Source organism: Lissotriton vulgaris, chromosome 6 (genome assembly GCF_964263255.1).
Source record: "Lissotriton vulgaris chromosome 6, aLisVul1.2, whole genome shotgun sequence".
Lineage (NCBI taxonomy): Eukaryota > Metazoa > Chordata > Amphibia > Caudata > Salamandridae > Lissotriton > Lissotriton vulgaris.
The window spans coordinates 1,671,958,479-1,671,986,466 of NC_141694.1; the positions used below are offsets into that span (position 1 = coordinate 1,671,958,479).

Consider the following 27,988-nt stretch of genomic DNA (forward strand, 5'->3'; position numbering starts at 1 on the left):
AAAGGATCTTGTTCAAGGTTTTGATTATAACATTTCGAGCAATGCACAAAACAGGACCACTATATCTACAGAAAAAATTCAAGAGATACTGCCCAACTAGAAGCCTACGATCATCAAATTCCAATACTCTGGTGATTCCTAGGTTTCGTTTAAAAACCCGTGGAGGAAAGTCCCTGGCAGTACTGGGTGCAAAGGCTTGGAATACTCTGCCTCCTGCCCTGAGAACTATGGATAAAGAAACAGAGTTCCGCAAAGAATTAAAAACTTGGATATTTAAACTGCAAGATAGTATGGCCAGAACTCTAGTTTGATGCTTGCCTCTGTTTTTGGTCCAACTCCGAGTCACTTTGACATCTGGTAATTTGCCGGAGGTAGCGCCTAGATGCTCCATTGGAGCGATTGCTGCGCGATATAAATAAAATTTTACATTACATTACATTTACATGTTACATGCTAAAAGTGGCTAACCTTATCTCTAGTCGGGAGAGTGGCATTGGATAAAATGATTTTGTTCCAATCTTTACTATGCATGCTGTACAAACATCGTATGTGACCAAGCCATTAAACTTTGGGTAAAATAACAGTGGTAGAAGGGGAGAACATGAGTTATTCTGAGAAGCCAAAACCATGAGGATCACATCAGAAGCCCTTTGTAGGTATGTGTGCGAGGAGGTTCAGGGGATCTATTTAGAAATGCCTCAACATCTTTGAATAAGTGACAAAAAAAGTGTTCTATAGGATACATTGTGTGGAAAGAGGACACAACAAAATAGTCCTAGGTGAAGGAAACGGCAGTGTAATTTTTGACAGATTTCTTAAACAACGGATGTAAGTGACGATATGATGAGATGGAATGGCAAAACTATGTTAGAAGCTGCCTTAAAGAGCCAAAGAAACGTACAAGTTTTTCTTTTTTTCCATTCCAAAGTATGTATAGTTTTTTTAAACTTTACAATATCATTCAATGCAACAGTAAAACATGTTCTAGTTACATAACTGAACATATTTCAGCTTCTGGATAAATATTTCTCATTTAAAGTTATGTTACAATGCTTTAACTGATTACAACATGTAGATGTCATTTCCTTAGAGGCACCAGATAATAAAAGAAAAATGGCACCTATGCTGTAAGCATTTCTTTGTAGCAAGTAGTGGTGTATATTCACGTGCTTAGCACACTCCATGCTAGTGTTGGGCTCAAATAATGTTTTTCTGCAAGAAGTCTTTTGAGTCTTGAGATATGGTGCGACTCCTCAGTATATACCACACATGGGCATTTACACCATCTTAGATTGCTTTTCGCACAGATGAGAGGATGTATGGAGAGTGAACGAAAGGTATTGTTCAACTGCGCAATGTACAATAAAAAGGTGATGATTGGAATATGATCTGCAAAAGTCACACATCTGAAAAGGGTGGGCGCATGTGCATTGGACGGCAGTACACACTATGAATAGATGCATACAGGGTAAGTAGTATTTTCTGATTGCAACATGTGGCTGTAGATATACGTGCTTAGCATAGACTGTAGTGCAGTCCCCTCCAGGAAGCAGCAGCTACCACTTGGCTGATGCAGTTGTCTCGAATAATGTTCTTCAAACGGTTAGGCCAACTTAAGCCTGTTGACTGGTTAAGATGTCCAAACAATAATGCCTGGTAAAGGTGTGTGGCGTTCACCAGTTGGCTGCTTTACAGAAATTAGCTAGAGGGATGTTTCCTAGAAGACCGTAGTAACCCTCATTTTAAGTGCACCCTGGGGGGCATGTAGAACTAACTCTGCCTTATGGTAACCTCTCTGAATGTATTTGACAAGTCATCTGGTTATGTCAGCCTTGGAGATATGAGGACATGTGAGGCTTCCAAATGAGACAAAGAGCTAGTCTGACTTACGGAATGACATGGTCCTGACGAAGCTTGAGGGACCATTTCACATCTAATGTGTACAGTGCTCTATTTGCAAAGGAATCAGGCTGCTGAAGAAGACAGGCAACTTTATGAGTTGGTTAAGGTGCAACTGGGATAACACCTCAGGGCAGGGAGAAACTTGGGGTCAGTACTAAGAAATATCCTATCCTTGTGGTCCTAAATGAGGGGTTCCTGAAGAGTGAGTGCTTGCAGCTCGCTGATGCGCCTCAGAGTAGCGATATCTACAAGGAAGGCCACCTTCCATCAGAGGCACTGCAGAGGACAAATGCACAGGCAGAAAGGGTGGACCATGAGTCTAGAGAGTAATATGTTGCGGTTCTAAACAGGAGTGGGCAGTGCCCTAGGGCAGCATGACCTTCTGAGGCCCGCCAGAAAGACATTGTCTACAGATACCCTGAATAGAGACGTATGTTATGTTGGAATTGTAAGCCGCAACTGTGGCAAAACAAGTGTAGGTGAAAAGAGGTGTATGCAGCCCTACTTTTGCAAATTTCCTAAGCCATGGATTTTAAAGAATCAAAACCTTTTGAAATTTAGTAAATTTTGCAGCATAAAAGACCTGTGGTGTGGCCAGTTGGACCTTTTTTCCAAGATGTACATACACTCTTGCTGATGGTGAAGGTACTCTAGAACCTCAGATGCTAAATCTGAAGATTAGCTTGCTCGAGGTCTGGGTGCATGAACTGATCAATCCTCTGTGTGAGAAGATCTGGTCTGATGGGAAGCCTCTCATTTAGGCTGAGTGACAAATAGAGAAAGGGGAGTACAAATGTGGTTTGGCCAAGGATGCCACTACTTGAACGAGAGCCTGTGATTTTTGTCTGAGCTTCCACGACACGAAAGGAAGCAGTGAGAGAGGCAGAAAAGTGTAGACAAATATCCCTGAGCAGTTCATCCACAGAGCACTGCCCAAGAACTGCGGATACCTGGTGGTGAAGCTTGGGTAGTTTGCATTTTCTAGAGTAGCAAACAGGACTATCCGCGGTTTGCCCGGACACTGGAAGTTTTGTGAAGGACCTGGGTAGAGTTCCCACTTGGGGAGTTTTTGATGTGTCCTCTTGCTCAGGTTTACAAAGTCATTGTCTACCCTTGTATAATGCGCGGCCATGATGAGAATTTTGTAGCAGAGTGCCCAGAGCCAGATCCTGTGTGCTATATAAGAGAGCTAAGGGGTATTCATGCCACCCTGCTTTTGGGTGCAATACATGGCGCTCATGTGCCATGTATGGCATTCTCTAACTAATCATCAGATTTGATCAACGACAGAGGCTCCGGTCTGGGAGCCAGATTGTGTGGCTTCCTACTGTTCTTGTGTGCCAATAGGATCTTCCTCCGTGAAGGTGTTTAGAATGGCCATCCATCCTCCAATGTTCCCAACTGGATGACATGCCCTCAACTTCTGACTCATACCTTTCTAATACCCCTAACTGATGTTCCCACCATACATCTACCTTGATCAAATGCATTTCCCCCCAAACCATTTCTTCTTACTATATTTTGCCTCAAAAAGATCTAATAAGTCTTGAGATTGCATAAACTGCGAAGGCCAGTATTTATTGCTAATGTTATGGTTATGAGTAATTTTCGTTATCTTCCATATATGTCAATATCCGAGGTAGTAAATAAAACTTTGAAAAATATAGAAATATTCAGGATTATTCTTATCGTGTGCCCTGCAGAATTTTCTTCGGTACTGAAGGGTTTTCTTTCAACAGGGAGGTGAGGTACTACAATAAGTGGCATTGTCGTGGCCAGGGGATATGCAAAGATCGGATATTTGTGGTGGTTTGCCCACATATATTTGGCGTGGCCTTGAGGGCAATTCTGGAATGGTGTGAGTTCCATTACTCATTGAGCATTCTCAGGCAACGGCATATTAGGAATGGTGCTGGATCCCTGAGGAGGGTTAGACCGTCGACTCCTTGCTGTGACAAAGGCAGTCCTCGGAGGTACTGAAGAGTGTGTGTATCAGAGCAGAGATGGCAACCAATCTCCAAGGAACTAGATGCAGAAGGACAGTGACAGAACGCCAACGAAGTCTGATGAATAACGTGAGATAACAGTTACCTTTGAGCCCACTCAGTGCACATCCAAACAGATGGTGCAGCAAAACATTATGCAGTTGGTGCCCATGCAAAATACACAGAGGAGTAGTAGCACCACATCTCATGAAACAAAAGACTTCGCCGAAGAAAAACAACTTAAAAACGTCTGAGCCCAACAATAGAGGACAGGTGTATGATAAGCATGTGTATCTAAAGCCACACAAGTTGCAAACACCAAGTTTATCATTATTGTTACTTAATTCATAAAACATTCCCAATATTTATCAGCAAAAACCGAGCAGTAAAAAAAGGTTACCAGGGCCAAGGAACCTAAAACATTACAACGTACACATCCATGTTAAGGTAACAGGTTATATATCATTCTCAGGTATGGGATAGCGCACACACTCCCTGCCTCAATTTGTTTTGTCAAATATTTCAAACAAATGTCATCTTCTCATTAAAATCACAAAGGATACAGAGTTAAAGAACTATTCATCATAATTCGCTGATCCTTCATATCAGAAGTAATTCACGTCAATGTATGGCGTAACAATTGACATAAGGGCCAGCAGGATAAAGCAGCATGGAAAGGAAAAGCAAAATGAAGGAATAACAAAACCATAACACAAAGACAGAAATTCCAAATAAGACGTTCTAGATTCCAGATCAAGCAAATGCAGTACTTATAACTGAATCCCATCTCTCCTAAACGTTCTTAAATAATGAACTGTGGGAGTTAGACCTTATACACAACATGAGATTAAAGGCCTCATACTAATATTCCAAATAGGAAAACGTAAAGTGCAGCAAATGTTGATTTGTAATTTCTTATTTGGAATGGATTTTAATGAACTCCATTTTTTTTTTGCTAGTTTTTTAGGTCGAGCCTAGCAGCAGCGCTTATGCGCTGCTCGCTCTGCGAGGCATGCTGTATTAGGGTATGCACTGGAAGCCCCGCCCACTCTCCACCCATATTTGTCATTGGCTTATTGTCATTCCTAAATGCTGGCTTTTGATTGGTAAATAGGCTTGTTAGTCCCTCCTTGGTAAGCCTGGTCTCCATTTGTTACCACCCATAATGGCTGAACCTTTTACTCGTCATATTACACGATCGGTTTTATCTTGGCTGTGAGCACTATTTTGTTTAACGTTTTATTTATGTGTAGCGCAGTCCGCTTTCACTTTAGCGGCCGCGCTTCTTTACATATTTCATTTGCATGCAGCGCGGTCCCCTTTCACTTTAGCGGCAGCGCTCATTTGTTTAACTATTTTGCAGCCCCTTGTGCACTTGTGCCACCTCTGCCCCTGACTTAAGGTCACTCGGTGTCCTGAACAGCAACACTGCACAAGCCCCGCCATGGCAGCTTCCATGGCCCGACCCCCCCCCAGCCTCAAAGTTTAGATGAGGGACACAGGCGGGGCTGGAGACAGGCACCTCTTGCAAGGCTTACTTCTGTTGTGATGAAAGGCAGACACTTTTCCCTAAACAAGCATTTGCAATGCAATAGGTCTCACATTTACGAGTTTGCTCTATTGACATTGTAAATGACAATGCCTTTTATTTCGGTTTACGTTTTTAAAACATAAGTAAAAGGCATTGTCATTTACAATGCCAATAGCTTAAACTTGCATACATGTAAGACCTATTGCATTGCAAATGCTTGTTTTATTTTAAGGCACACCCTATATGAAAACAAGCATGGTCTAAAATCAAAATATATACTTTTTTTTAAAGGTGAAAGCACACACAGCATCAATAGTCCCTGGCAACGAAGGGACTACTTATTGTGCGGATGTGCACATTGCGCAAGAACAGGCTGCATCTTGCTCACAGTCAAGTAAGCCAATGACTGAAGTGGGCTAAGCATACACCCATCATTGTATGCTTGGTAGGCAGCAGCAACATGTAAATTATACTATTGCAGACCAATGGATAAAGAGAGCGGAGTGAAAGCCCCTGTCGGTGAGTATTAACAATATATACTTTTTATTCAAAACAAAGGTCTTGGCAAACGTCCGACATAAAAGTTCCTCCACGTGTAGACTATTACCACAACGGTGAAACTGCAGGGCCTACAATTGAGCGGCAAGACGTGCCCCATTAAATTATCTTAAATCCACACTAAATTCCAGGGGTTTTCGACAATGGATTATGGTTAAGTGCTTTACTCAAAATTATGTCTCGAGGCGCTGTGATTTTGTTACACAGCAGACCAAAATATGCATGGAGGGAAACAGTTTCAATTGTGTTTACTTCGTTGCAAATAAATGTTTAAGGCTAAATACTACATGAAAATTACTCCCCTAAAACCTGTAAACTAGACATGAAAATGACCAAACCTTAAAAATTGACTATATAGTTAATATTAATATGGGGACTCTGTCCTCCCATGCAAAGCAGCCGTTACTCTGAGAACAATAGAGGAAAAGGGAAACCAAGGGACACATTTCAAATTCCCCGACTATATTTGACTGGTTAAGTAAATCTTTCCGCGCCTTCCGACCACACCATAATCTTATAAGCATGTGTTTCTATTCTTCATGAGTTGCCCCCTTCCTCGGACATTCATGGGCGCACCTGTTCCGGTGCACGCACCTGCAGCTGTTCCTTGTACACGCCCTTCACACGTGTCTGGTCTGTGTGGGTCACTTGTATACTTGTGCGCACCACACCGTTTTTCCTTGCACCCCGCCCGTGTCTTGGTCTCCCTCGACCCTGCTTCTTGCATACACATACATCCATGTGTATATATGTGCCTTGTCAGCTTTAGTTCCCGGTATATTTCCTCACACAGTCCCACGCACACTGGTTCTTATGCACATTATCTTTCCATCGGGTAATTTAAACACGGTTAAACATTCACAGCCATTCATTTTAGATTAGAATTACAGAATAATTTCACTGAATTGAATTTGGAATACTGTAAGAGCTGATAATTAGGGGGGCGGACGGAGAAGGAAAGAAAAAGAACAAATGAGAGCGCTTATAGGTTATTACCACATATTTATTCTTCATGGCTCTGCCATTTAACAGTTTATCGTCAAACTATTCGATTTTTCATTCTTTGACCATTATGAAATAAAACCTATAATATGCACCCAGAGGTGGTCAGAGTAATGAATAAAACATTTTTGAAAATTGCCTCTAGGAATGTGATTTTTTTCTGTATTTTGTAACCAACATACCCAAGAGTGACTCTAGTTTCCTCAACTTAGCGTAAAAATACACCTGCTGCAGCACAGAAGAGAATGCTTTGGGCACGCACCAGTTTACAATCTGTATTTTGAAAATCTGTTTCAGAGGTCGGGGGTCAAGCGCCGTCCTCTCACAGTATTACATTTTAATTACATTAAACTAAAAAATAGTCTTTCATTTAAAAAGGTTACGTCAGTAAGCCACCTTATTTTTACGGATGATATATATCCATAAATGTGTGTGTTTTTATGTTACATTATTATATGCAACACGGGCATGGTAGCTTATGGTCACTTTGCAGCATTATGTTTGCCCCATGTTGCTACTAAGCGAGCGTGTTTTCTTCCTGCAGGGAATGGGCTGGGGTAAATCTTCTGGTTGCAAGGGGACAATCCCACCAAGCTGTTCTGGGCAACGTCCCAGGCCCTAAGTAACAGGGTTTATAGCAGGGCCGGAGTAGGAAACCAAAGCAGCCCTGGCAATTTTGTCGGAGCGGCCCTCCGGCAGGGAGTGCAAGTGTGATATTGCAGCTGCAAATCCGGGCCCCATTAACACCGTCCCCCACCCCTAGAAGAAACGCCCGATGCCTGCTACGTCCACTCAGGCCCTGGTTGATGGGGAAGCAAAAGGAGGGACGCTAAGCAACACAAGCAACGGAAACACAAAAGGGGCACACGGCGAGACAAAGCTACACGTTGGAGCACAAAAGCACACAGCGATTCAGAGCAACACGAAGACTGAGGGAAGCAACAAGAGGGAAAGAAACAAAACAGGAGGGGCAGACAAGCACAAAGCTAGACAGTAACATGGAGACAAAGGGAGCACAGAAGCACAGGGTGAAACAGAGCAATAGGGGCAAAGAAGCACAATATTATTATTTAAGGTATTTATGAAGCACACAATCATCCCCTGGTGGGTATCTCAACGCCAGACCTCATGTTTGCCTAGCTTCATCCGTCATAAAAGACGTTTGAGTGGAAACAACCAAGTCTTCAACATCCTCCAGAAGATAAACAAATCCGAAGTCTAACTTAACCCCTTGGGCGCGGCTGCGATTCTGCGCCTGTGCTGCAGAATTGCGAGTGGGCGGGTTCATGACGGCCCCCAGCCGTCATCAGCACACGACCACCATAGTGCATGACGGCTGGGGGCCGTCATCAGCATCAAAGGGGTTAAATTAAGAGGCAGGTTATTCCAATGCGCCGCTGCCAAGAAATTAAAAGTGCAACCACCCATTCTAGATTTCTTAATTTGCCAGCTATATATCAAAGCCCGATTATCGGAACGGACAGCATGCGCTGGCTTATAAAAAGCGACTGTCAAGTAGAATTACTGGGCTGTTGTCATAAAGTGCTCGGTGCGCGTGACAAACTAACTTAAAGATAGCTCTATTACCTACTGGAAGCCAGTGAAGAAAATTAAGACAAGAAGTAGCTGAGGTCATGCTGGAGCTATTACAAATCAGTCTTACAGCCGCATTTTGAATAGATTGAAGGCGCGTAAACAAATAATCAGCATAACAAACATACAACCCAGTCCCATAGTCTAACCTACTCATAATCAAAGCTCGAACAATATTCCTTCGTCTTTCTACCGGAGTCCATCGACATAGTCTGAGTGCGTAGGAGTCCAAAACAGCTCATACACACACCATTTACCTGGCCCTGCATTGACAGTCATTATTCAGAAGTCAAAATTCTTCTCAAATTTCTTTGGCCTGGTTGCAGGGCCTAACAATGAGGGCCACCAAGAGTCATTCCAGACATTGCGGTCCCCACCAAAAAGCAACATTTTCATTTTGTCTGCATTAAATATTAGACAGTGGGCTTGCATCCACCTTTTTACTTCAGAGAGGCGGAATACTAAGTTCCCTTGTGTCTCAGTACACTTATCGATGGAAACAATCAGCTGAGCATCGTCATCATAAGTAAGGATCTCAAACCCCCAAGCCTTGACAATGCTCGACACAGGTAACATGTAGATATTCAACTAAGCGGAACTTAGGGAAGATCCTCCAGGAACCTCACAACGTAATTTCCAAGGGCTAGATTTAACAAGCATTTACAATGCAATGGTCTCGGCATTGTTAAAGTTAGAGCCATTGGCATTGTTCATGACATTATTTTTATTTATGTTTTTGTTTTGAAAACATAAATAAATGACATTGTCATGTACAATGCCAATAGCTTTATCGCTCGCAAATGCGAGACCTATTGCATTTGCACCCACACAGAGCCACCCACACAAAGCCACCCACACACACATACAGAGCCGCCCACACCGTCATTCACATAGAGCCACCTACACAGACGGAGCCACCCACGCACACACAGACAGAGCCACCCCGTGCACACAGACAGACAGAGCCACCCACGTGCACACAGACAGACAGAGCCACCCACGTGCACACAGACAGACAGAGCCACCCACGTGCACACAGACAGAGCCACCCACGTGCACACAGACAGAGCCACCCACCTGCACACAGACAGAGCTACCTACGCGCACACAGACAGAGCTACCTATGCGCACACAGACAGAACCACCAACGCGCACACAGACAGAACCACCAACGCGCACACAGACAGAACCACCCACGCGCACACAGACAGAGCCACCCACGCGCACACAGACAGAGCCACCCACGCGCACACAGACAGAGCCACCCACAGACAGAGCCACCCACACAGACAGAGCCACCCACACAGACAGAGCCACCCACACAGACAGAGCCACCCACACAGACAGAGCCACCCACACAGACAGAGCCACCCACACAGACAGAGCCACCCACACAGACAGAGCCACCCACGCACACACAAACAGAGCCACACACACAGACAGAGCCACCCACACACACACAGACAGACCCACCCACGCGCACACAGACAGAGCCACCCACGAGCACACAGACAGAGCCACCCACGAGCACACAGACAGAGCCACCCACGAGCACACAGACAGAGCCACCCACGCGCGCACACAGACAGAGCCACCCACGAGCGCACCTAGACAGAGCCACCCACGCGCACACACACACAGAGCCACCCACGCGCACTCACACACACAGCCACCCACGCGCACACACACACACAGCCACCCACGCGCGCACACACACACACACAGACAGAGCCACTCACGCGCACACACACAGACAGAGCCACTCACACAGACAGACAGAGCCACGCACACAGACAGACAGAGCCACGCACACAGACAGACAGAGCCACGCACACAGACAGACAGAGCCACGCACACAGACAGACAGAGCCACGCACACAGACAGACAGAGCCACGCACACAGACAGACAGAGCCACGCACACAGACAGAGCCACACACATGCCTGCCCAAGTTATGTGATCAGTTGTTACTATTACTGTATGTACACAACTAATGTCTAATAATCGTCATGAAGCACATATTTAATTACCGGCAGTAACACAGTGCAATACTTCAGCTGTGTGGAGAAGTGTGGCTCAATAATTAGAGCGGCAGACCCTGATGCAGAGGTCTAGCCTGGGACCATGGTTCAATTCCCCGCCTCGGCGGGTCTTGGGCTCAAAATTCCACGGACCTGATAATTCTCGCCTCGGTGCCTATTCCAATCATGGAGTCCCACTCTGCAACTCTGGGCAATAGCTTGCTTAATCTCCACAACGGCCCCCACAACGCTAAGGATGCCTGGCCTCCACCTTGGGGGTGCCCAGGAGTGGACCTCACAGGGAAAGCCAGGATGGGTTCAACAGCGGTATTCGTGAAAGCGCCTTGAGACCCTTGCGGGTGAGTAGTGCTCTATACAAGTATCAATTTTTTCAGCTTCTTTGACAATGTCCTTGTAAAGAAATACATGTTACCGCTCTGTGTGATGAGAGGCCCAGATGCTTCCGTATTCTACTGTAGACATAATTACTGTTGTTGCCTTCCGGGCCTGCGGTGGTGACCGAGATTCCATTCCGATTCGATTCGATTCGATTCGAAAAAATCTTTATTTCGATCACAAGATCATAAAAGATGTACATTGCATTTCATACAAAATTTAAAAAACGTATTAAACAACAGTAGTGATCAGATTAATAAAAGTGATAAAAAGGATGGAGTGCCGCAATTTAAATCTATCTCAAGTCGTCAAGTCTTTTTACACAAGCCTTTTTACCCATCGACTTCGAGCATACCACATAGAAGTTAAAAATTTAGATAGAGCAAAAACTACAGTGGGGGATAAGTCTGTCTTTAGGACTCTGTAGGCGGTTTGGAAAGATCTGAATCCCAAATTCCTGAGCAAGAGGACTAGCCAGTATTTCCTGCTCCTCTCATAGCCCCTGCAGAAGAAGACCACGTGAACGTCATTCTCCTTTGGATGAGCACATACCGGGCAAGTTTCTGAGGAGGAGCGACAGGACCAAGATGCAGTAAATGATGCTAAGGGAAGAGTTCCATATCTCCATTGGAGAAATAATTTCCTAGTTAGTACAGGAGTCATGGCATCTAAGACACTTTCGAGTTGATAGGAGTCTTTGATTTTTGTGAACAGGTTGGACAAAGATCCTTCTCGTGTACCTTCGGTGGCTCTGATGAGCTTGTGTTCTTGATAAGCTCTCACAAGTACCTTTTTTGGGATCTTTGGACAGATGTTTAGAGGGTCCAACCATAATTCGGGGAGACCAATTTCCTCCAGCGTTCCCTTTATGTAAGTCAGCCACGGAATTCTCCTGGCGTTGGGTAACTGCAGAAATTCCTGTAACTCAGCTCTATAATTTGAAAGGTCTGGGCTACTCCATAGACGTCTCCAGAATGTCAAAGGTTTAAGACCCAGCTCCTCCATTATTGGTCGAATGCCCAAGTCCAATCTAAGAGGGAGTAATGGAGTGCTCTGTGGAAGGGCAACAATCTGTCTCAGGAATTTGTTCTCCGTTGATTGTAGTTTAGGTGATTGGATGTGACCCCACAGCTCGCCCCCATATGTGACACCCCCCGGGCTTGAACTTTGTAGATATGAATAATGGGGGTAAGTGGCCGGTAAGGAGATTTGTTCACCAGTCTCATAGTGCCACCCGCCAACTGTGCCAGTTTGATGTTCACTTTTGACTGGTGAGTCGACCACGTTAAATGTTCGTTGAGAGTGATCCCCAGGTATTCAATTGTATGCACCCGTTCCAATTGGACTGTGCCTAGCCTAGGTGGAGCGCGGTTATGGGGGTTAGGATTGAGAATCATGTATTTAGTTTTCTGTGGGTTAATTTCGAGTCCCCGCTCTGAACAAAACTGTAAAAACCCGTCCAGAACACGTTGAATGCCCATAGGGGATTTAGACAGCAGCAGGGTGTCGTCTGCAAACATAATTGCAGGGCCCCTGCTGCCAGTCAGTTTTGGGGCGTCAGTATTGGGAATCCTGGTCAGGTGGGCAACGACCCCGTTCACAAAGAGGCAAAACAGGGTCGGTGCGAGCACACAGCCCTGTCTTACCCCTCTGCGAACGGGGAACCTTTCGGTTAATTTGCCACCTCTGCCACACCTAACGCGGGCATAGTTGCTATGATGTAATCTCATCAGGATTGCCAAGATATCTCCAGGGACATTCAACTCCTCCATGACTCTCCACAGTTTCGCTCTAGGTACCAAATCAAAGGCGGCACGTAAGTATACAAAGGCAGTATACAAAGTGCCGCCCTCAATTACAGCTGTCCTCCAGTATAGGAGGTTCAGCCTGAATATTTGGTCTATTGTCGATACACCCTGTCTAAACCCCGCCTGATAGGGGGTCAGGATACCCATCTCATCTATCCAGGCCTGTAACCGGTCCAGAATCAGTCTTCCAAAGAGCTTTTGGGATATATCAATAAGACTGATTGGACGATAGTTGGCTGGGAGCAGAGGGGACCCCTTTTTATAAATTGGGACCACCTCTGCTCCCAACCAAGTATCCGGAACCTCCATACCCCCCAGGATGGCGTTGAATATCAATGTGAGATATGGGGCCCATATCCCAGGTTCCTGCTTAAACAGGTCCCCAGGCACCCCATCGAGACCAGGAGCTTTCCCTGCGGATAGACCGGTAATGGCCACCCTCACCTCTTTTTCAGTGAAAGGATCCCCAGTTGGGCCAAGAACTATTGTACTGTCTATTATATTAGGAGACCCTTCTTCTGCAGAGTAGAGCGCCTGGAAGTGACTCTGCCATATGTTAGGGGCTATGTTGAGCTCAATTGCTGGGGATAAGTCCTCTGTACCATTAGAGACTATACGCCAAAATTTGCGCGAGTCCTTGGTGGTTAGTGATCTAGAGAGGTTTTCCCAATATTCTTGGTCCCATTCAGCCCTCGCGTTCTCCAGGAGCTTTTTATAAGATCTTCTCCTGGCTTGAATTTCTTCCTTGCTATTGCGTCCTTTTATTGCAAGTAGCAATTTGGCCTTAGATTCCCTGCAGGTGGCATTATACCAGGTCGTCTTGACAAGGGGTCCTTTTCTTTTCCCTGACGTTGAAAACAAATCTAGCTCTAAAGAACTAATTAGGTCTGCATGTGTCTGGGCAAGCTTTTCTCTATTTTCTGCACCTTGCACATCCTTCCCTATCTGAAAGGCCCTCTCCAGAAGCGGGATAATCCTTGCGTATAGCTTTGGTATTCTGTCTCCGCTAGTGGCCAGTTTCTCCCACCTGACTTTTCTCTGGTTGTTTTCTAGTAGGAGTCCCGACTTGTCTTTGTCCGTACCGTACGTTGTGGCCTCATGCCCCGGTATGGAGTAAGACAATTCCAGGGCGTTGTGGTCACGATCCATTCTTTCAGTAACTTTAAAGTCAACTATTTGTGACCACATTGACAATTTGACAAGGATATAATCCAGTCTCGATTCACTACCCATTTTGTTGTAGGTATAAGTACTAGGAATGTCTGATTTACAGCGGCCATTGCAGGCCCTTAAACCTTGGTTTAAAGTGAGGGCAGTTATCTGCAGGGCCAGGGGGGTCCAGGCCCTGGGGGGAGGGGCCGCCGTCTCTGGGACAAGCCAACGTGAGTCTTCCTCGAAGGAGGGGCCATCACGTAGGCCTGGTAGTGGTTCGTACTGTGAGTTTAGATCACCTCCCTCGCGAATTCCCATGGAATGCCATCTAGGAACGCGGAGAGTTCCTCTATGGTACTAGATTCTTTTGACAAGGGTACCGGCCTTGAGTATATGTTGACAACTACCAACTTCGAGGAACTTGGCCACTCTAATAGGACAGCCAGTATATCGTCGGAAGCGGTCTCCAAACAGGTAGCATGGCAGCCTAGATCCGTTGCTACCCATGTCGCGAGTCCTCCCGATGGCCTGCCCCTTCCCCCCCACTTAGCGGGTTTGGAAAAGGCTGCGTATCCCTGGAATGATAGTTCCTCACGCGCCCAGGTCTCCTGGAAAAGTAATATATTTTCGGAGCTAATGTAAGAGCCCCACTCTGTGGAGTCAATTTTACTAGCTAGACCCGCGACGTTCCATGAAATCAGGGTTAAGGGATATAGTTTCGTAGTGGCTGATCCTGTAGTGGTGGAATTGACGACATTATGCTCCGTAGATACCAACTGACTTATGGGAGAATGGCTCAGGTCGGATATTATATTAGTAGGGATCACAATAGGATCCTCAATGCTAGATTCTGGAACTAGATTTAGTTCCACAGTATTTTTTGCCCTGGTTTGTATAGCGGGTAGTGGGAGTACACTATTCTCTGTCCTGTGAGATACTGGGAATTCACCCCCCTCATCATCCGAGTGTCAGTCTACCATTTCCAAGCTGCTATATCTGTTGTAGGTAGGGAAATAGCCTGGGTAATGCATTCTGTGGGGGCCCGGAATTCCTCTCATGAATCCTCCCCCTCCGCCCCTCCTCCTTGTGATAGTTTCCCAGCCAGCCTCCTCCCCGTACGGTAAAAAATGGTCTGTAGGTCTTCCCCTGTGGTGAGGAGGAACACTTCTCTCCCTACGACAACTTTCCCAATCGTCCAGCAACTCTTGATGGTGCCCCCATCTCTGATCCTCTAAATTGTATAGGCTTGATGGGTAGAAGAAAGAGAGAGGAAGTGGTTGGATGTTGCTGCCTAGGTCGTCAGAAGCCCAAGCACAAATATATGCAGCTGTGTTCGGCTCTCTGAAAGTGACCAAAACGCAATCTCCCCTTATTGATTTTCTGGAATATCCCACCCACGTGGCCCGCCTGACCATGGAGATGTCGCGGGTTATTCCTCTCGGGAGTGGTCTATATGTGGATAGCCAGCTAATAACTTTATTTCTGAGTGAAGTTGTTGATTCAGATGTCAAAGGTTTTAATTCCGGAACCCCCGCCAGAACTAAGGTGTAGGGGGCTGCCTCTGGGGGAAGGTTGACGGGTTTTTGTTTGCGGGTGGGGTTGGATTTCTCTCCCATAAGTGGTGGATCGCCCTTAGTATCGGTCAGGGTCAAAGCAGTATCTTTGGGAGGGGAGATAGTTTTTGGAGTGGCAGTTACTATATGTTGAGTTGTAGTAGGGGCGTTGTTAGCGTTTGGGGGTTGCAGTATCTTGTTTGGAATGACTTGTGGGATTTGGGAGTAGGTAGAGGGTAACTTATTCTTTGTAACTGTGGGGGGTTCGTTGCCCTTTTTAGACTTTGGATCGGGCCCCCTTTTACTACTTTGGCACCACTGAGGTCAAGTTTCCTCGAATCAGCAAGTTGCACAGTGGATTTCTCAATAATGACTAACCTAGCTTCAATCTTGATCAATCGAGCTTCGAGGGGGCTCAGTAGGGACCTAAGAAGTGTGCCAATGTCCTCCAGTGTGATGTCATCGGTGGAGTTGTCCACTAGAGTGATGTTGGTAGACGGTGGTAGTGCCGTTGTGTTATGGATTCTAGAGGAAGTTATTGTGCCAGACTTCTCTAGGTTGGTAACAGTAATGCCTCCTTTCCCCCCTTTACCTCTCGGCTGTTTAGGTTTTGGCGACTTTGTCCTGTTATCTTCTTTGTTTTGACCCCCCCTCTTCTTTTTTTGTATTGCCCCTTCCCTCACCCCCCTGTCTCTGTCAGACTCTTTATCGTTAGATACCTCTATATTGTTATCGAGTGTTGGTTGAAGGATTACTGATGGAGTTTGAGGCATTTGGGTGTTTGGTAGGGCCATTAGACTCATGTCCTCAAGTTCACTCGGAGCTTCGATTGTGAAATCAGGGTCAGTTGTTATGACACTTGGGAGTTGACGCAGTACTAGGTCAGTCCTTTCACTGATTGACGCTTCGGGTCTCCCTTCCGGGGTTCTGGCTTGAGCCATTGGCCCCATTGAGGATCTCCTGACCCAGTCTATTTCCTGAGAGATTCTTCTCTCCAAAACCTCAATTTCCTCGATCAGAAGGGATCCAGCTTTGACGAAGTAGTTGTCAATGGGACCCTTTGCGGCTCCAGCCGCAGCTGAAGAAGTTTTGCTTCTGGTTTCTCTAGTGCTCATTGCTCTGATGGTTGGGAGTCCAAATATAGCAATGAAAAGGGGGGGGCCCGGACCGGACTCTCCCGTACTCAAACGGCCCGCTCTTTGCCCGCGCCTCCGTCCGCGCGCGTACCGCGTCCGCGTCAGGGGGCTGGGCTAACTAGGAGGAGGGGGGCGGGAAGAGGCACCAGGTGCGCGGGATGATGTTGCGCAAGCACTCCTGGTCCTCGCAGTCCCGCTCCCGGTCACTGGGCGTGGTTTCCTCGTGGCAGATGGTGACTGAGCACACGGGCTCCCAAGTCACAGGCAAGTTCACTATTGTGCAGGATTCAAAGGGCAGGAGGGCTTCTCCGCAATACGACTGCGAGCGGCTCCCGCGAAGCGGGGGCCGCGAGTCGTTTTAAGCTCGCAGGGAGGAGGGGGCGGGAAGAGGCACCAGGTGCGCGGGATGATGTTGCGTAAGCACTCCTGGTCCTCGCAGTCCCGCTCCCGGTCACTGGGCGTGGTTTCCTCGTGGCAGATGGTGACTGAGCACACGGGCTCCCAAGTCGCAGGCAAGTTCACTATTGTGCAGGATTCAAAGGGCAGGAAGGCTTCTCCGCAATACGACTGCGAGCGGCTCCCGCGAAGCGGGGGCCGCGAGTCGTTTTAATGTTTAATGTTAATTGATTAGTGAGAATCGCATAATACGTGCGTGCATGCAATTTCACTTTGAACACTGAATGTGTGCACGTGTATGCGCGTGCATTCTATGTGCGTACGTTTTATACACATTTCTTCACAGCAGTGTTATTTTTGTCAAGCCAGTTCTCATAATTAACAATTAAAAAGACTAGCACGTCGTTCTACGATGTAAACAGTGGGAAATATCTATTCTAACAGAGACAGCGGCTGAAGCCGGACTCCACTACACAAACGGCAACCAGGCATGGGTAGGAGAGCCAGCCACAGAGCATGCATTCCAAAGGTATGCCCACAACTGCACCCCTCCCCCACACAGCGAGTTCCATCCTCTCAAAGCCCTCCTCGGAGATCACAGGTGACATGGTCTCGTCAGAGCAATGAGAGGAGGGGACAAGTCAGTCCTCCGTTCTTTGGCTCCATGGTGGAGTTGCGTTGCATTATTACAACTCTCATGACACGCAAATTGGGGAGGGGGGGGGGGGGCTTTTCTGTGTAGTGTTAGCATACAACGCAACTCTCCGTTTATAGACCAGGTGGGCCGTCTACCCCCTCGGGGTTACTAAGCATTCGTAGTCCAGGCTTCCAGAAGTGTAGGTAGAAGGGTGCGGGGGGGAGGAGGGGAGTGAAAAGGAGGGCAGGCTGCAGCGCGGACTTAAAGCACCGCAGCCATGGAAAAGGGGGCGGGTGAGCGGCGAGTAACTGCTATGCACCAACACCCCCTCTCGCCCTGTGAGTGGGCACCCAAGGCTGCAGGTGGGCAGGAGTGAGGGCAGGAAAGATTCCCCTCTTCGCCCTGTAGTACTCTTCCCCAATTTCCTCCTCACTACCTTTTTCCTGCAGGGGTTTCCCGTAGTACCACCTATTGTGATATATACACATATGAGTCAGAAGGGGGAGGGGTGGGGGACGGGGTGAGCAGGCCTCTCTATCGAAAGGTGACCCGAACAAATATCCCTCTGGAAGAAATGGGTGACACGCCCCCCTCCCTCCTCCACTGGAAGGAACGAGTGACAGGAATGCACGGACAGAAAAAAGATGGGAGAGCTTATGGACAAGCATGAGTGACAAGAATGGAATGGGAAAGCCCCCCAGGGAGGGATATCTGGTAGCACCCTTACTTTTCAGGTGCCAAGAAGAGCTGGTACTTCTCGGTGGTCGCAATGCCGAGTCCCCCGGGTTGGTGATACTGCCTGGAGTGAGGCTGGTGTGTACCTGGCACGGAGCTAGGCGGAAACAGCACAGGCGCTAGCCAGGGAGGGCTGCTCCTCTGCCCCGCGCTTGCCCCCTGGAGCGCGGCATCTTCTTGCTGCAGTTCCCCCTGCCTTCTCCTCTCACTCCTGCTTTCAATTCACGGCACGCAGTTTTTGCCCATTGTTTTTATCCCTGGTGTAATCTGAATGCTCAACGCAAAACGGATCGCGTACCATGTTTTTTCTTTAAATCACGTATAGGTTTCCCTGCACCATTTGCGAAATACACGACACGTTTGTTTTTATGTTTTTTCTGCTGGCCCTTCTCGGAAATACTAATAATTTTGTTGCCGCTCAGTACTGCAGAAAGTAAAAATTCAGTGCCCCCCCGACCCGAGAAATATAACACAGGCTATGGAGCAGGAGTTCGGATTGGGAAGACGCCCACAGCAATCTTGCCATAATCGGCCCGCAAACATACCCGCAAGTCGGCCTGTAATCGGCCCGCGCAACCTCAAGGTCCAGGCAGGGGAGCGGTGAGGCCGGTGAGGGAGTGAGCGTGCGGGCCGAGTAGGCCCTCTGCTGCATTATTATGGTTATTATCGTGGGGACTCCACTCGCACAGAGCGCCGGCCGCTCAGACTCCCCAGGATTCACTCACGCCACTCAAGAAGCCTCAGGGCCCACTGGTTCAACGACGTCACGATCCCCCCTTAGCCTGAAGCCCTGAACCCAGCAAAGTGCTTCAAAAGCCCTTGGCGGACTCTGGGAGCGAGCTGCGGGGGGGGCTGCGGGGGAGAGCGGGACCAGGACGCGGGGGTCTTCAGAGGGGACCGGGACCGCAACAGAAATCGCTACGTCCATCCCGGCAACAGAGAAGTTACAAATGACGAAAAAACAGCCCTGTAAAAAAAAAAAAAAAAAAAAAAGGAAACGCCCACAATGGCCCACCTCCGAATGATGAAAAAAGGGGCGGGCTTAAAAAAAGCAAGAAACGTCCACGAATCTGCTCAAGCCCTGAGTGACACACATCTCTTCCAATGGCTAGCCTTCATTTATGAAGCTAGCCAATGGAAGAGAAGGCGGGTTCAAGCCCCAGTAATGGGGAAAACATAAGATCTCGGCCTGCGCTACACTGCTGCGCAGTGTACGCTAGGCCGAGCCCTAAAAAGGGGGCAGTTTGCACAGAATGAAATCTATTGTCTAAAAAACGAGCTAAACCACTGCAAGGTAGTAGAAGGCAATTTCATGCAGCCTCTGTAGCAGAAGGAAGTGCTTCACAGTGTTAAAAGCTGCAGACAAGTCTAAAAGGATGAGGGCCACAGGTTTATCCTGTTTCACCAAAGGCCTGATGCGGTCCAACACTGCCAATAAGGTAGGTTCAATGCTGTTTTTAGCTCTGAACCCAGTTTGAGAGGGATTCAACAGATTATTGCTCTTGGGAGCAGAGTATCAGACGTGGGAGATTGTGGAACACACAAACAAGATATTATAGATGTTTAACTGAAAAGAAAAAATAGCAAAACAAATTTAGGGATTTAAGAATACAATAATGCATCCATGCTGTAAGGAAGGGACACATTACATATGATAATTAAAGCCCATCGAATCCATCAAATTAGAGGCAAGCAAATGAGAATAACAATGGGGCCAACCAATGGTAAACAATGGGAGGGCTTAAGACCACTGTAACCTAACAAAATGTCTATTTATAGGTCGCACTGTTTTTGGTGCGACCTATAAACGGACTGTAGAGCTCGGACACATACAGCTAACCAATGTACGCAGCACATGTTCAGATCATGTTCACAGAAAATGGTCATGGGTTCTGAGACACCCATTACTTTACCATGTCACGGTATATATTGTGGAGCACTGAAATCAATATGTGGCAGTACAACCCACTTATCCCATATCCATCGTCAATAAAATCATGAGTTATGCAGCACCCTGAGGTGTACAAGTAATTGAATTTTACTTTGATGAATACGCAACAGTTTTCAGTTAAGGGTGACTAAAGTTTTTCCTATGGGGAAAAAAAGGGAAAATATATGGAAAAAGAGGCAGAAGTGTGGAGGAAGTGCCACGCTCCATCGGTCACAAAGTTCAGACCAACACCAGAGTGCATAAAAGTAATTTCAGGACACAATGTTAAAGTCAATTTACTGGAATAGAAAGTTCCAACCAATACTGGCAAAGTGCACGACTCACCAATCCAGTTCTCTGGTAACAGTTACATCATCATGTTCAGGCTGGAGGGAAAGTACTGCAGTGGGGTACCCCATCTTTGACAGCGTTCTTACCTGCATGATTAGACGTCACACTAGATGCAGCTCCATTTTCCTGTTGGGCTACAAGTGTTTTCAAAATGACTTGAGTTGCCCCCAATCGTGGCAGTGTAACATGGGTTATAAATGGCAAGTTATTTTTCTTGGCAAATCTCTGGCTTGTTTCTCTTCGTTTCCGGAGGAAGCCTCCTTCTGGAAATAAAACAATCCATTTTCGATTTCTACTTCTGTAATATCGATCTAGATGGTCCTTGAGAAGGATGAGTTGTTGGTCACGATATGCTTTGCCCTGGGATAAAAAAAAACACAGCAAGATTACAATTTTCACTAATTTTCTGGCAAAAAAAAATACATGATTAAGAACTCCTGGCAGTTTGTAATCCGGATTCTGGGTGTTTATTGTGGAGCTTGGTAAAACAGCGAAAAGGATGTACAAAAACTGTTTTTATAAGGACACAGAAGTGAGAGCTTGCCAAATAATGATGTTGGACATCATGGACTTGCAGTTCTGTCGTTCACAATTGAAAACAGACCTGGCTCCTGCTGTTACCTCACTCAGGACTCGATGACAGAAACATTGCAACACAGGGTTACTGTGGGACACTTTAGGGGTCAATGTCCTTACTTTACAAGCTGTCCAAGGACGACGTGAAATTTATCGACATTATGTTTAACTTGGTAAACTACAAGTTATGCTGAAGACAGCGACTTGTAAACTTGCACACATTCAGATATATCAACATAAATACCATATACAAACATAATTGGAGCTGGCACTAGGTTGTGTGTTGCAGACAGCAATATCATGATGGGGTCCTGTAAAATACCACTGATTATTCATGCAGCCATTTATCAAGGAGATCAGAACACACAGAGTGCTTGAAGCATCATGATGTCCTACCTCACTTTCAAAAGGAAGAGCAACGCAAAACTAAGGTCTATGAATCCCACAAATGCAGTGCATAGTTGTTACCACGTATCATTCATAGCCTTCCCGAAAACGACTTACAATTGGCTCTCGGCATCAGGAAAGGCAAACCTGAAGGGACCGCATACTGATGAGGATACCACACAGACATCCATAAGGCTTGGAATACCAGGAAAAAGAAGGGGGTATTTTCAGTTATAGCCCTCTTCTAGGAGGATGCAGGGGTTCTAACAGAAACAGCTAGGCAATACGTCAGGATCAATATTCAATTGATCACATTATTGGATTAGAAAGGGAATGAGAGGAAAAGAAGGCAGGTAGGGTATTTATACTGAGAAGGGATATACAAGCCTGGAAACGTATTCACCCTGGCTGATTCTCCCTTCCAGTAGGTCTTCAGGAGCTAATCTTTTGAAGCTAAGCCCCTGGAGCGGTTTTAATGACAATGATCCCCCAGCTGAGTAAGTTCTGATGCAGGAACCTGCCGAGGCTACCCAAAACCTAAACCCTATGAAAAGAAAAATGTTCTGCAGAAAAAGGTGGCCTCTCCGAAGTTCTATTGACCATGTAAATTGAGCCCAACCAAGTATTTTAAGCCCAAACACTATGGTCTCAAAGATTCATCCCTGCCGCCATCATCCCAATCATCACAATACTTCACACTCACAATTCACATAACTGAACACTGACCAAACCTATGGCCTTCATCCCAGTTTATGATACAAAATAAACAAACTAAATACACCTACAGCACTATCATCACAAACCTTAACAGGAATTTGATAGCAGATAGGAAATACCGGAATGCAATATTAAGGCTGTCAACCGGGACGTGTGGCAATATCCCTGACATTTTAGTGCAAGAGAACTAAAGGTGGTAAAATATGTCAAATAGCAGGTGCACTGTTTTACACTTTTTACTTCTCTTATTCACGCTCTGGGACTAATAGTATTTTTCATTACTAATTACACTAATACAACATTAACACAGAATCAGCAGGAATAGTAGAAATGTGCAGCAATCTAATGTATTTATATTTATTAGTTAGTTTCATAAAGCGAGCATTTACCGAAAGGGCATCCTGGGGCTAACATGCTGAAGAACAAGGACATAAAGCAGAAGTCTAATCGAACAAGCATTTGCAATGCAATAGGTCTCGCATTAGGAAAGTTTGAGCTATTGGTATTGTAAATGACACATTTTGTATTTCTGTGTTGGTTTTGAAAATAGATAAATTAATAGTTTTGTCATTTACAATACCAATAATTTTAACTTTCGCAAATGTGACACCTATAGCATTTGTAATGCAATATGTGTTGTATTTACGTGACTTAGATGTATTGATATTACAAATAACAATGGCTTCTTTTTTTAAATAATTAATACTTAAATAAAAGTTAATTTAATTTATAATGGCAATAGCTTAAACTTTTGTAAATAACTTTTGTGAAGATTATGTTCAGTGTATTTTATTGTGACTAAAATCTAAGAACGCATTACAAAATGCACAAGTGGTGAAATACCAGGGGCATTTATGAGTATGCACTTTAATATGTGCACCAGCAAATATTCTGAGTTCATAATTTGTGAAAATACGTATGATCTTAAATGGCAGGGTGGGGGGACTTCTATTGCACTCCCACAGCACCCTCTTTCACTTGCATCGATTTCAGTGCACATCAAGACATAAGACACAGAATATTTGCAATGTAGCTGCTCCACTAGCTGAGTAGGTAAGACTGCCCCCTTAATGGATACCCTTTCAGTTGGCACACCTTTCAGACCACGGGGAATCGCTGCCGGCACGTAGCGCACCGGAGCCGCACCTATGACACTGTGTTTCCATTAACACCGGGTGGTGCTGTGAACTGGGCAACAGAAGCAACAAGTCGTCTGATGGAACGGGGACTTCCGAAATAGACATCGCAAGACATATTTTATTAACAAAAAACAAGGACGAATTAAATAGCATGACTATAAATGAATAAAAGTCATCAAATGGACACAGGAAGAAACCCCTCAAATAAACATTTTTCAACAACTTCACTGGCCCGGCGGTATGTAAAGACTTCTGTCAGTAACACACTAGGCCAGCCACCCCGCCCAGCCCCGGATTGGTTCCAGTGGAATCAAGCAGCACTCACAAGAATACCCACGTGCACTACGGCGAGCACCGGTCTTCCGCAGCGGATCTTTAAGCGGATGTCATCATTCGTTCATAATGTTAGCACTTCCGTCTAACATAACCAATCCGACGGTTCAACGTATCCTGGCTTCCGTCTGGGAGTAGTCGGTACTGTCAATGTGTAACGTAAGAGGATTGGAAGGTTGGGAACACCCTGACCAATCCTAGTGTGTCATGTCGATTTCCGGAGTGCTGATTGGCTGTGCAGTCTGCCGCTAAGTTTATAGTATACCGTTACCGGCTAGTTTTGAGGGAGTCAGTGGCGATGGCCTCTGTCGCGCTGCTGCTGAGCCCCTCTGGTTTTTCCTTTCTGGGCTCGTACCAGGCGTCACAACCACGTGTGGCGCGGCCGGGACCCGTTAGGATACAGGGCGGTAGCTGTCTAAGGCTCGAGTGGCATGCTAGTATATAGTACAGGTCGATTGTCACTCTGCTGCCGCCTTCACTTCACTGCTCCCCGGAGAGTCTGACAACAGGCCGCCGCACCAAGGAAGCCGGTGAGTGGGGCTTCGCCTTGTTGCTGAGCTGCGAGGGCGGGGGGGCATGTGTGTGTGTGTGCGCGCGTGCGGCGGCGGGGGGGGCTGTGTGTGTGTGTGTGTGTGTGTGTGAGCGTGCATGCGTGTGTCTTGGAGTCTGTGTGTGTGACTGTGGGGGGAGAGGGGGGGTGTGTGAGCGAGTGTCTGTCTGTTTGTGTATATGCGCGCGCATGTGCACGACGCGGGACGGGACGGAACGTGCGCGTTCGCACACCCAAATCTGCCTTCAAAAGCTCGTAACACTTTCTTGTCCTCATTCCCCGAGTCAGATAACTATAAGTCTACGCCCTGGACGCATCCTTCGGATGCTTATCCAGGCTCGACCTAAAAAACAACTAGGATTTGAGGCTTTTCCCAAAAGTAAAGTGGTTAGAAGTGACGTACATTTCAAGGGAATAAGAGTTCTAAGATTTAGTCACAACTAAGGAAAAAGCACAAGTTCCCGTGCGAACTCTTAATTTTTAAAATAAGTCTGAAGCATGGAGGACGTCGAATAGAGGCTGCGAGTTGGAAGACAGCAACTAAACTGCTTCCTACAAAACTCCAAAGCATGGCTGTGTGTGGCTTTAAGGTATAGGCACAGACCCTTGAATAACATGAGTGGCCGCAGGGAGCCCGTGCAGCTGTTTGAAATGAGAGTACATCGAAATATGACGAGGTAGACCAAGAAGAAGTCTTTCGGGCTTATTTTGGATACGCTGAAGTCTGTTCAGTAGGTACAGCGGATGGCCTACGTAGAGGGCATTGCAATAATTGAGACATGAGCAAATGACACAAATGACAGCAACATGAGCACTGATGGGTTAGAGAGGGATGGCTTTCACAAGAATTGTCGGATAATTATGTTATGTTAATTTAAATTATAGGGCGCAACAGCTACCCAAAAATGGTTTCCCAGGCCCGGTCAGAAATAACAAAAAGAAGGAAATTATTGGTTAACCTCTTCGAGGCTATTGACGGAACCGTTCCGTCACGGCCCGGCCGCCGCGCCTGTGCGGCGCTGATTTCGCGCCTGAGCGGCGCGTTTAATTGAGCGGGCGGGGCTGTGACGGAACAGTTCCGTCATGAGCACAGCTCACCCGCGAGCCGTGACGGAACGGTTCTGTCACCCGCGCGCCCCCCCCCGCCACTGTTAGCGCTGCAGTGGAATAGCCGCCGCAGCGAAAGAGTTAAAAAGCCAGGTTTTTAAGGATCTACGAAAGTTAATGTAGATCGTTTAATTGCGGAGCGGCACGCAGAATGAATTCCACAAGGAGGGGTCCAAACAGGCAAAAGATCGACCACCCATGCGCGACAATCTAATTCTTGGAACTGAGAATTTCGTCTGAGTGGCCGAACGGAGGGGGCGTGGAGGCAAGTAAGGGTGAAACAGGGCCTGCAGGTATTGGGGAGACATTCCAGCTTTGATTTTAAACCTATAGCTCAGGGCTTTGAACTTAATTTGGTTCTCTACCCTGAGCCAAAGAAGGGCCCGGCAGAGAGCTAGAGATCGAAGCAGCTCTAGGAACCTGTCTGGCGGCAGAGTTCTGTACCACTTGCAGCTTACGTGTAACTTCCTTATTGGCCCCCAGATAAAGAATGTTACCGTAGTCCAACCTAGAGGTGATAAGAGCCTGGACTATGGTTCGCTGGGTAGAATTAGGCAACATCCAGATAATCTTTTTTAGCCATTTCAGGATGGTAAAGCAAGTTACAGCCACCTTCACGGCTTGATGTCTCATAGTTAGTAGATCATCAACAATGAAGCCTAGGTTGCAAACTTGGTGGGAGGGCTGAGGAAGAGTACCCATTTCAGTAGGCCAATGATGGGGACCCCAAAGGTCTTTATTCTTCCCCAAAATCAGGACCTCTGTTTTCTCTCCATTGAGCTAGAGAAAATGTGCCTGTATCCAAGATACAATTTTACTCAAGCCCAACTGGAGGGCAGATGTCTCAGACACCCTCTCTGCAGAGAGAGCGCAGATAATCTGGGTGTCGTCCGCATAGGAGAACAGGGGCAATCCAGCTTCCTCAGCCATGTCAGCTAGAGGTCTGACATATACGTTGAATAATAATGGGCCAAGAATAGAGCCCTGAGCTACCCCATGGGGAGAGGAATGGATATCAGAACTAGCTGTTTGGGAGGAGACCTGGAACGTCTGATCCGTAAGAAAGGAGATGAGCCAGTTAAGTGCCGGACCAGTAACACCCAGGGATCGTAAGGCTTTCACTAACGCGGTGTGAGACACTGTGTCAAAAGCTGCGCTCAAGTCAAGTAGCATGAGAGCAACCGTGTCTCCAGAATCTAAATGGCGTCACAGCCTTTCCATGACTCCAAGGAGTGCCGTTTTGGTTGAAAAGCCGGCTCTAAAGCCCGATAGATGTGTGTAAAAACTTTTTTGACTCCACAAATTGAGATATCTGTAGATTAATGTGTCTTTCTAAAATCTTTGAGAAGGCCGGAAGCAATGAAATAGGCCGGTAGTTAGAAGGCTGATCAGGATCTGCATTCGCCTTCTTCAGAAGAGGGAGCACAATTGTATGTTTCCACTCTGGGGTAACTGTTGCTTCCAATAAGGAAGCATTCAGAAGTTCCATAATTCACAAGAATTGTCGGATTATTAAAGCAGGTGAAGGGAACTTTTGCCATTTGCGCTGAGCAGTCCAACTACTAGTTGATTAAAAAATGAATTTCATTTTAAAAAAGCATTGCTAAAGCCAATAGCTCTCGCCTATGCAGGAGCTATTGGATTTGGCAATGCGTTTTAGCCATTATGTACACCAGTGTGATTGCTGTTCAGCATGGCTAAACGTTAGTGACAGGGTAGGGTAGAATGGAGTAGGGCAGAGTGGAATGGGGGTAGACTGAGATGGATTGGGGTAAATTGCAGTTGGGTAGAATATCGTGGTAGATTGGCATAGAGTGGGGTGGACTGGGATAGATTGGAGTGGGGCAAACTGGAGTGGAGAGAGGTAGATTGGTGGATTAGTAAGGTAGAATGGAATGGGGTGAGGACAGTTTGGAGTGGGGTAGATTGGCGCTTGGTGGATATATTTCAGTGAAGTTAGGAGTGGGGTGGGGTAAATTGTAAAGGAGTGGGGTAGATTGGAGTGGAGTAGATTTGAGTGAGGTTGATTGGGGTGGGGTGGGTAAATTGCGTTGGGGTAGACTGGAGTGCGGTGGAGTGGGGTAGATTGGGTGGCATGGAGGAAGGTAGACTGGTGTAAAGTTGGTTGGGGGTACATTGTAATGGGGTGTATGGGGTGGATCAGGGTGGAGTGGAGTGTGGTAGATTGTATTGGAGTGGGGGAGATTGGAGTGCAGTAGATTGGGATAGACTTTAATGGGGTTAAGTAAATTGGGGTACATTGAAGTGGAGTAGACTGGAATGATGTAGAGGGGAGTGGGGTGAGTGGAGGAACGTAGAGTAAAGAGGTGCATTGTGTCATGAGTGGTGTAGATTGTAGTGGTGTGGCTGAGTGGAAAGGCGTGGAGTGGAGTGGCCTAGTGTGGAGTACGCACAGCCATTACAGGCAACCTATTTTCAACTGAAATGACCATTACATTTGCACCGGAATACGGTTTTTCTGCACACAAATGA

At 46.5% G+C, this 27,988-nt stretch overlaps 1 protein-coding gene across 1 annotated transcript in view; it reads right to left on the reverse strand.

Moving 5' to 3' along the window:
• LPGAT1 (lysophosphatidylglycerol acyltransferase 1) overlaps nt 1-27,988 on the reverse strand; it is a 552,601-nt gene that overhangs the window by 223,058 nt on the left and 301,555 nt on the right. Inside the window, exon 5 of the mRNA XM_086927846.1 lies at nt 20,773-21,046. Coding sequence (XP_086783972.1) covers nt 20,773-21,046 — 274 coding nt within the window. The remainder of the gene's footprint in view (nt 1-20,772; nt 21,047-27,988) is intronic.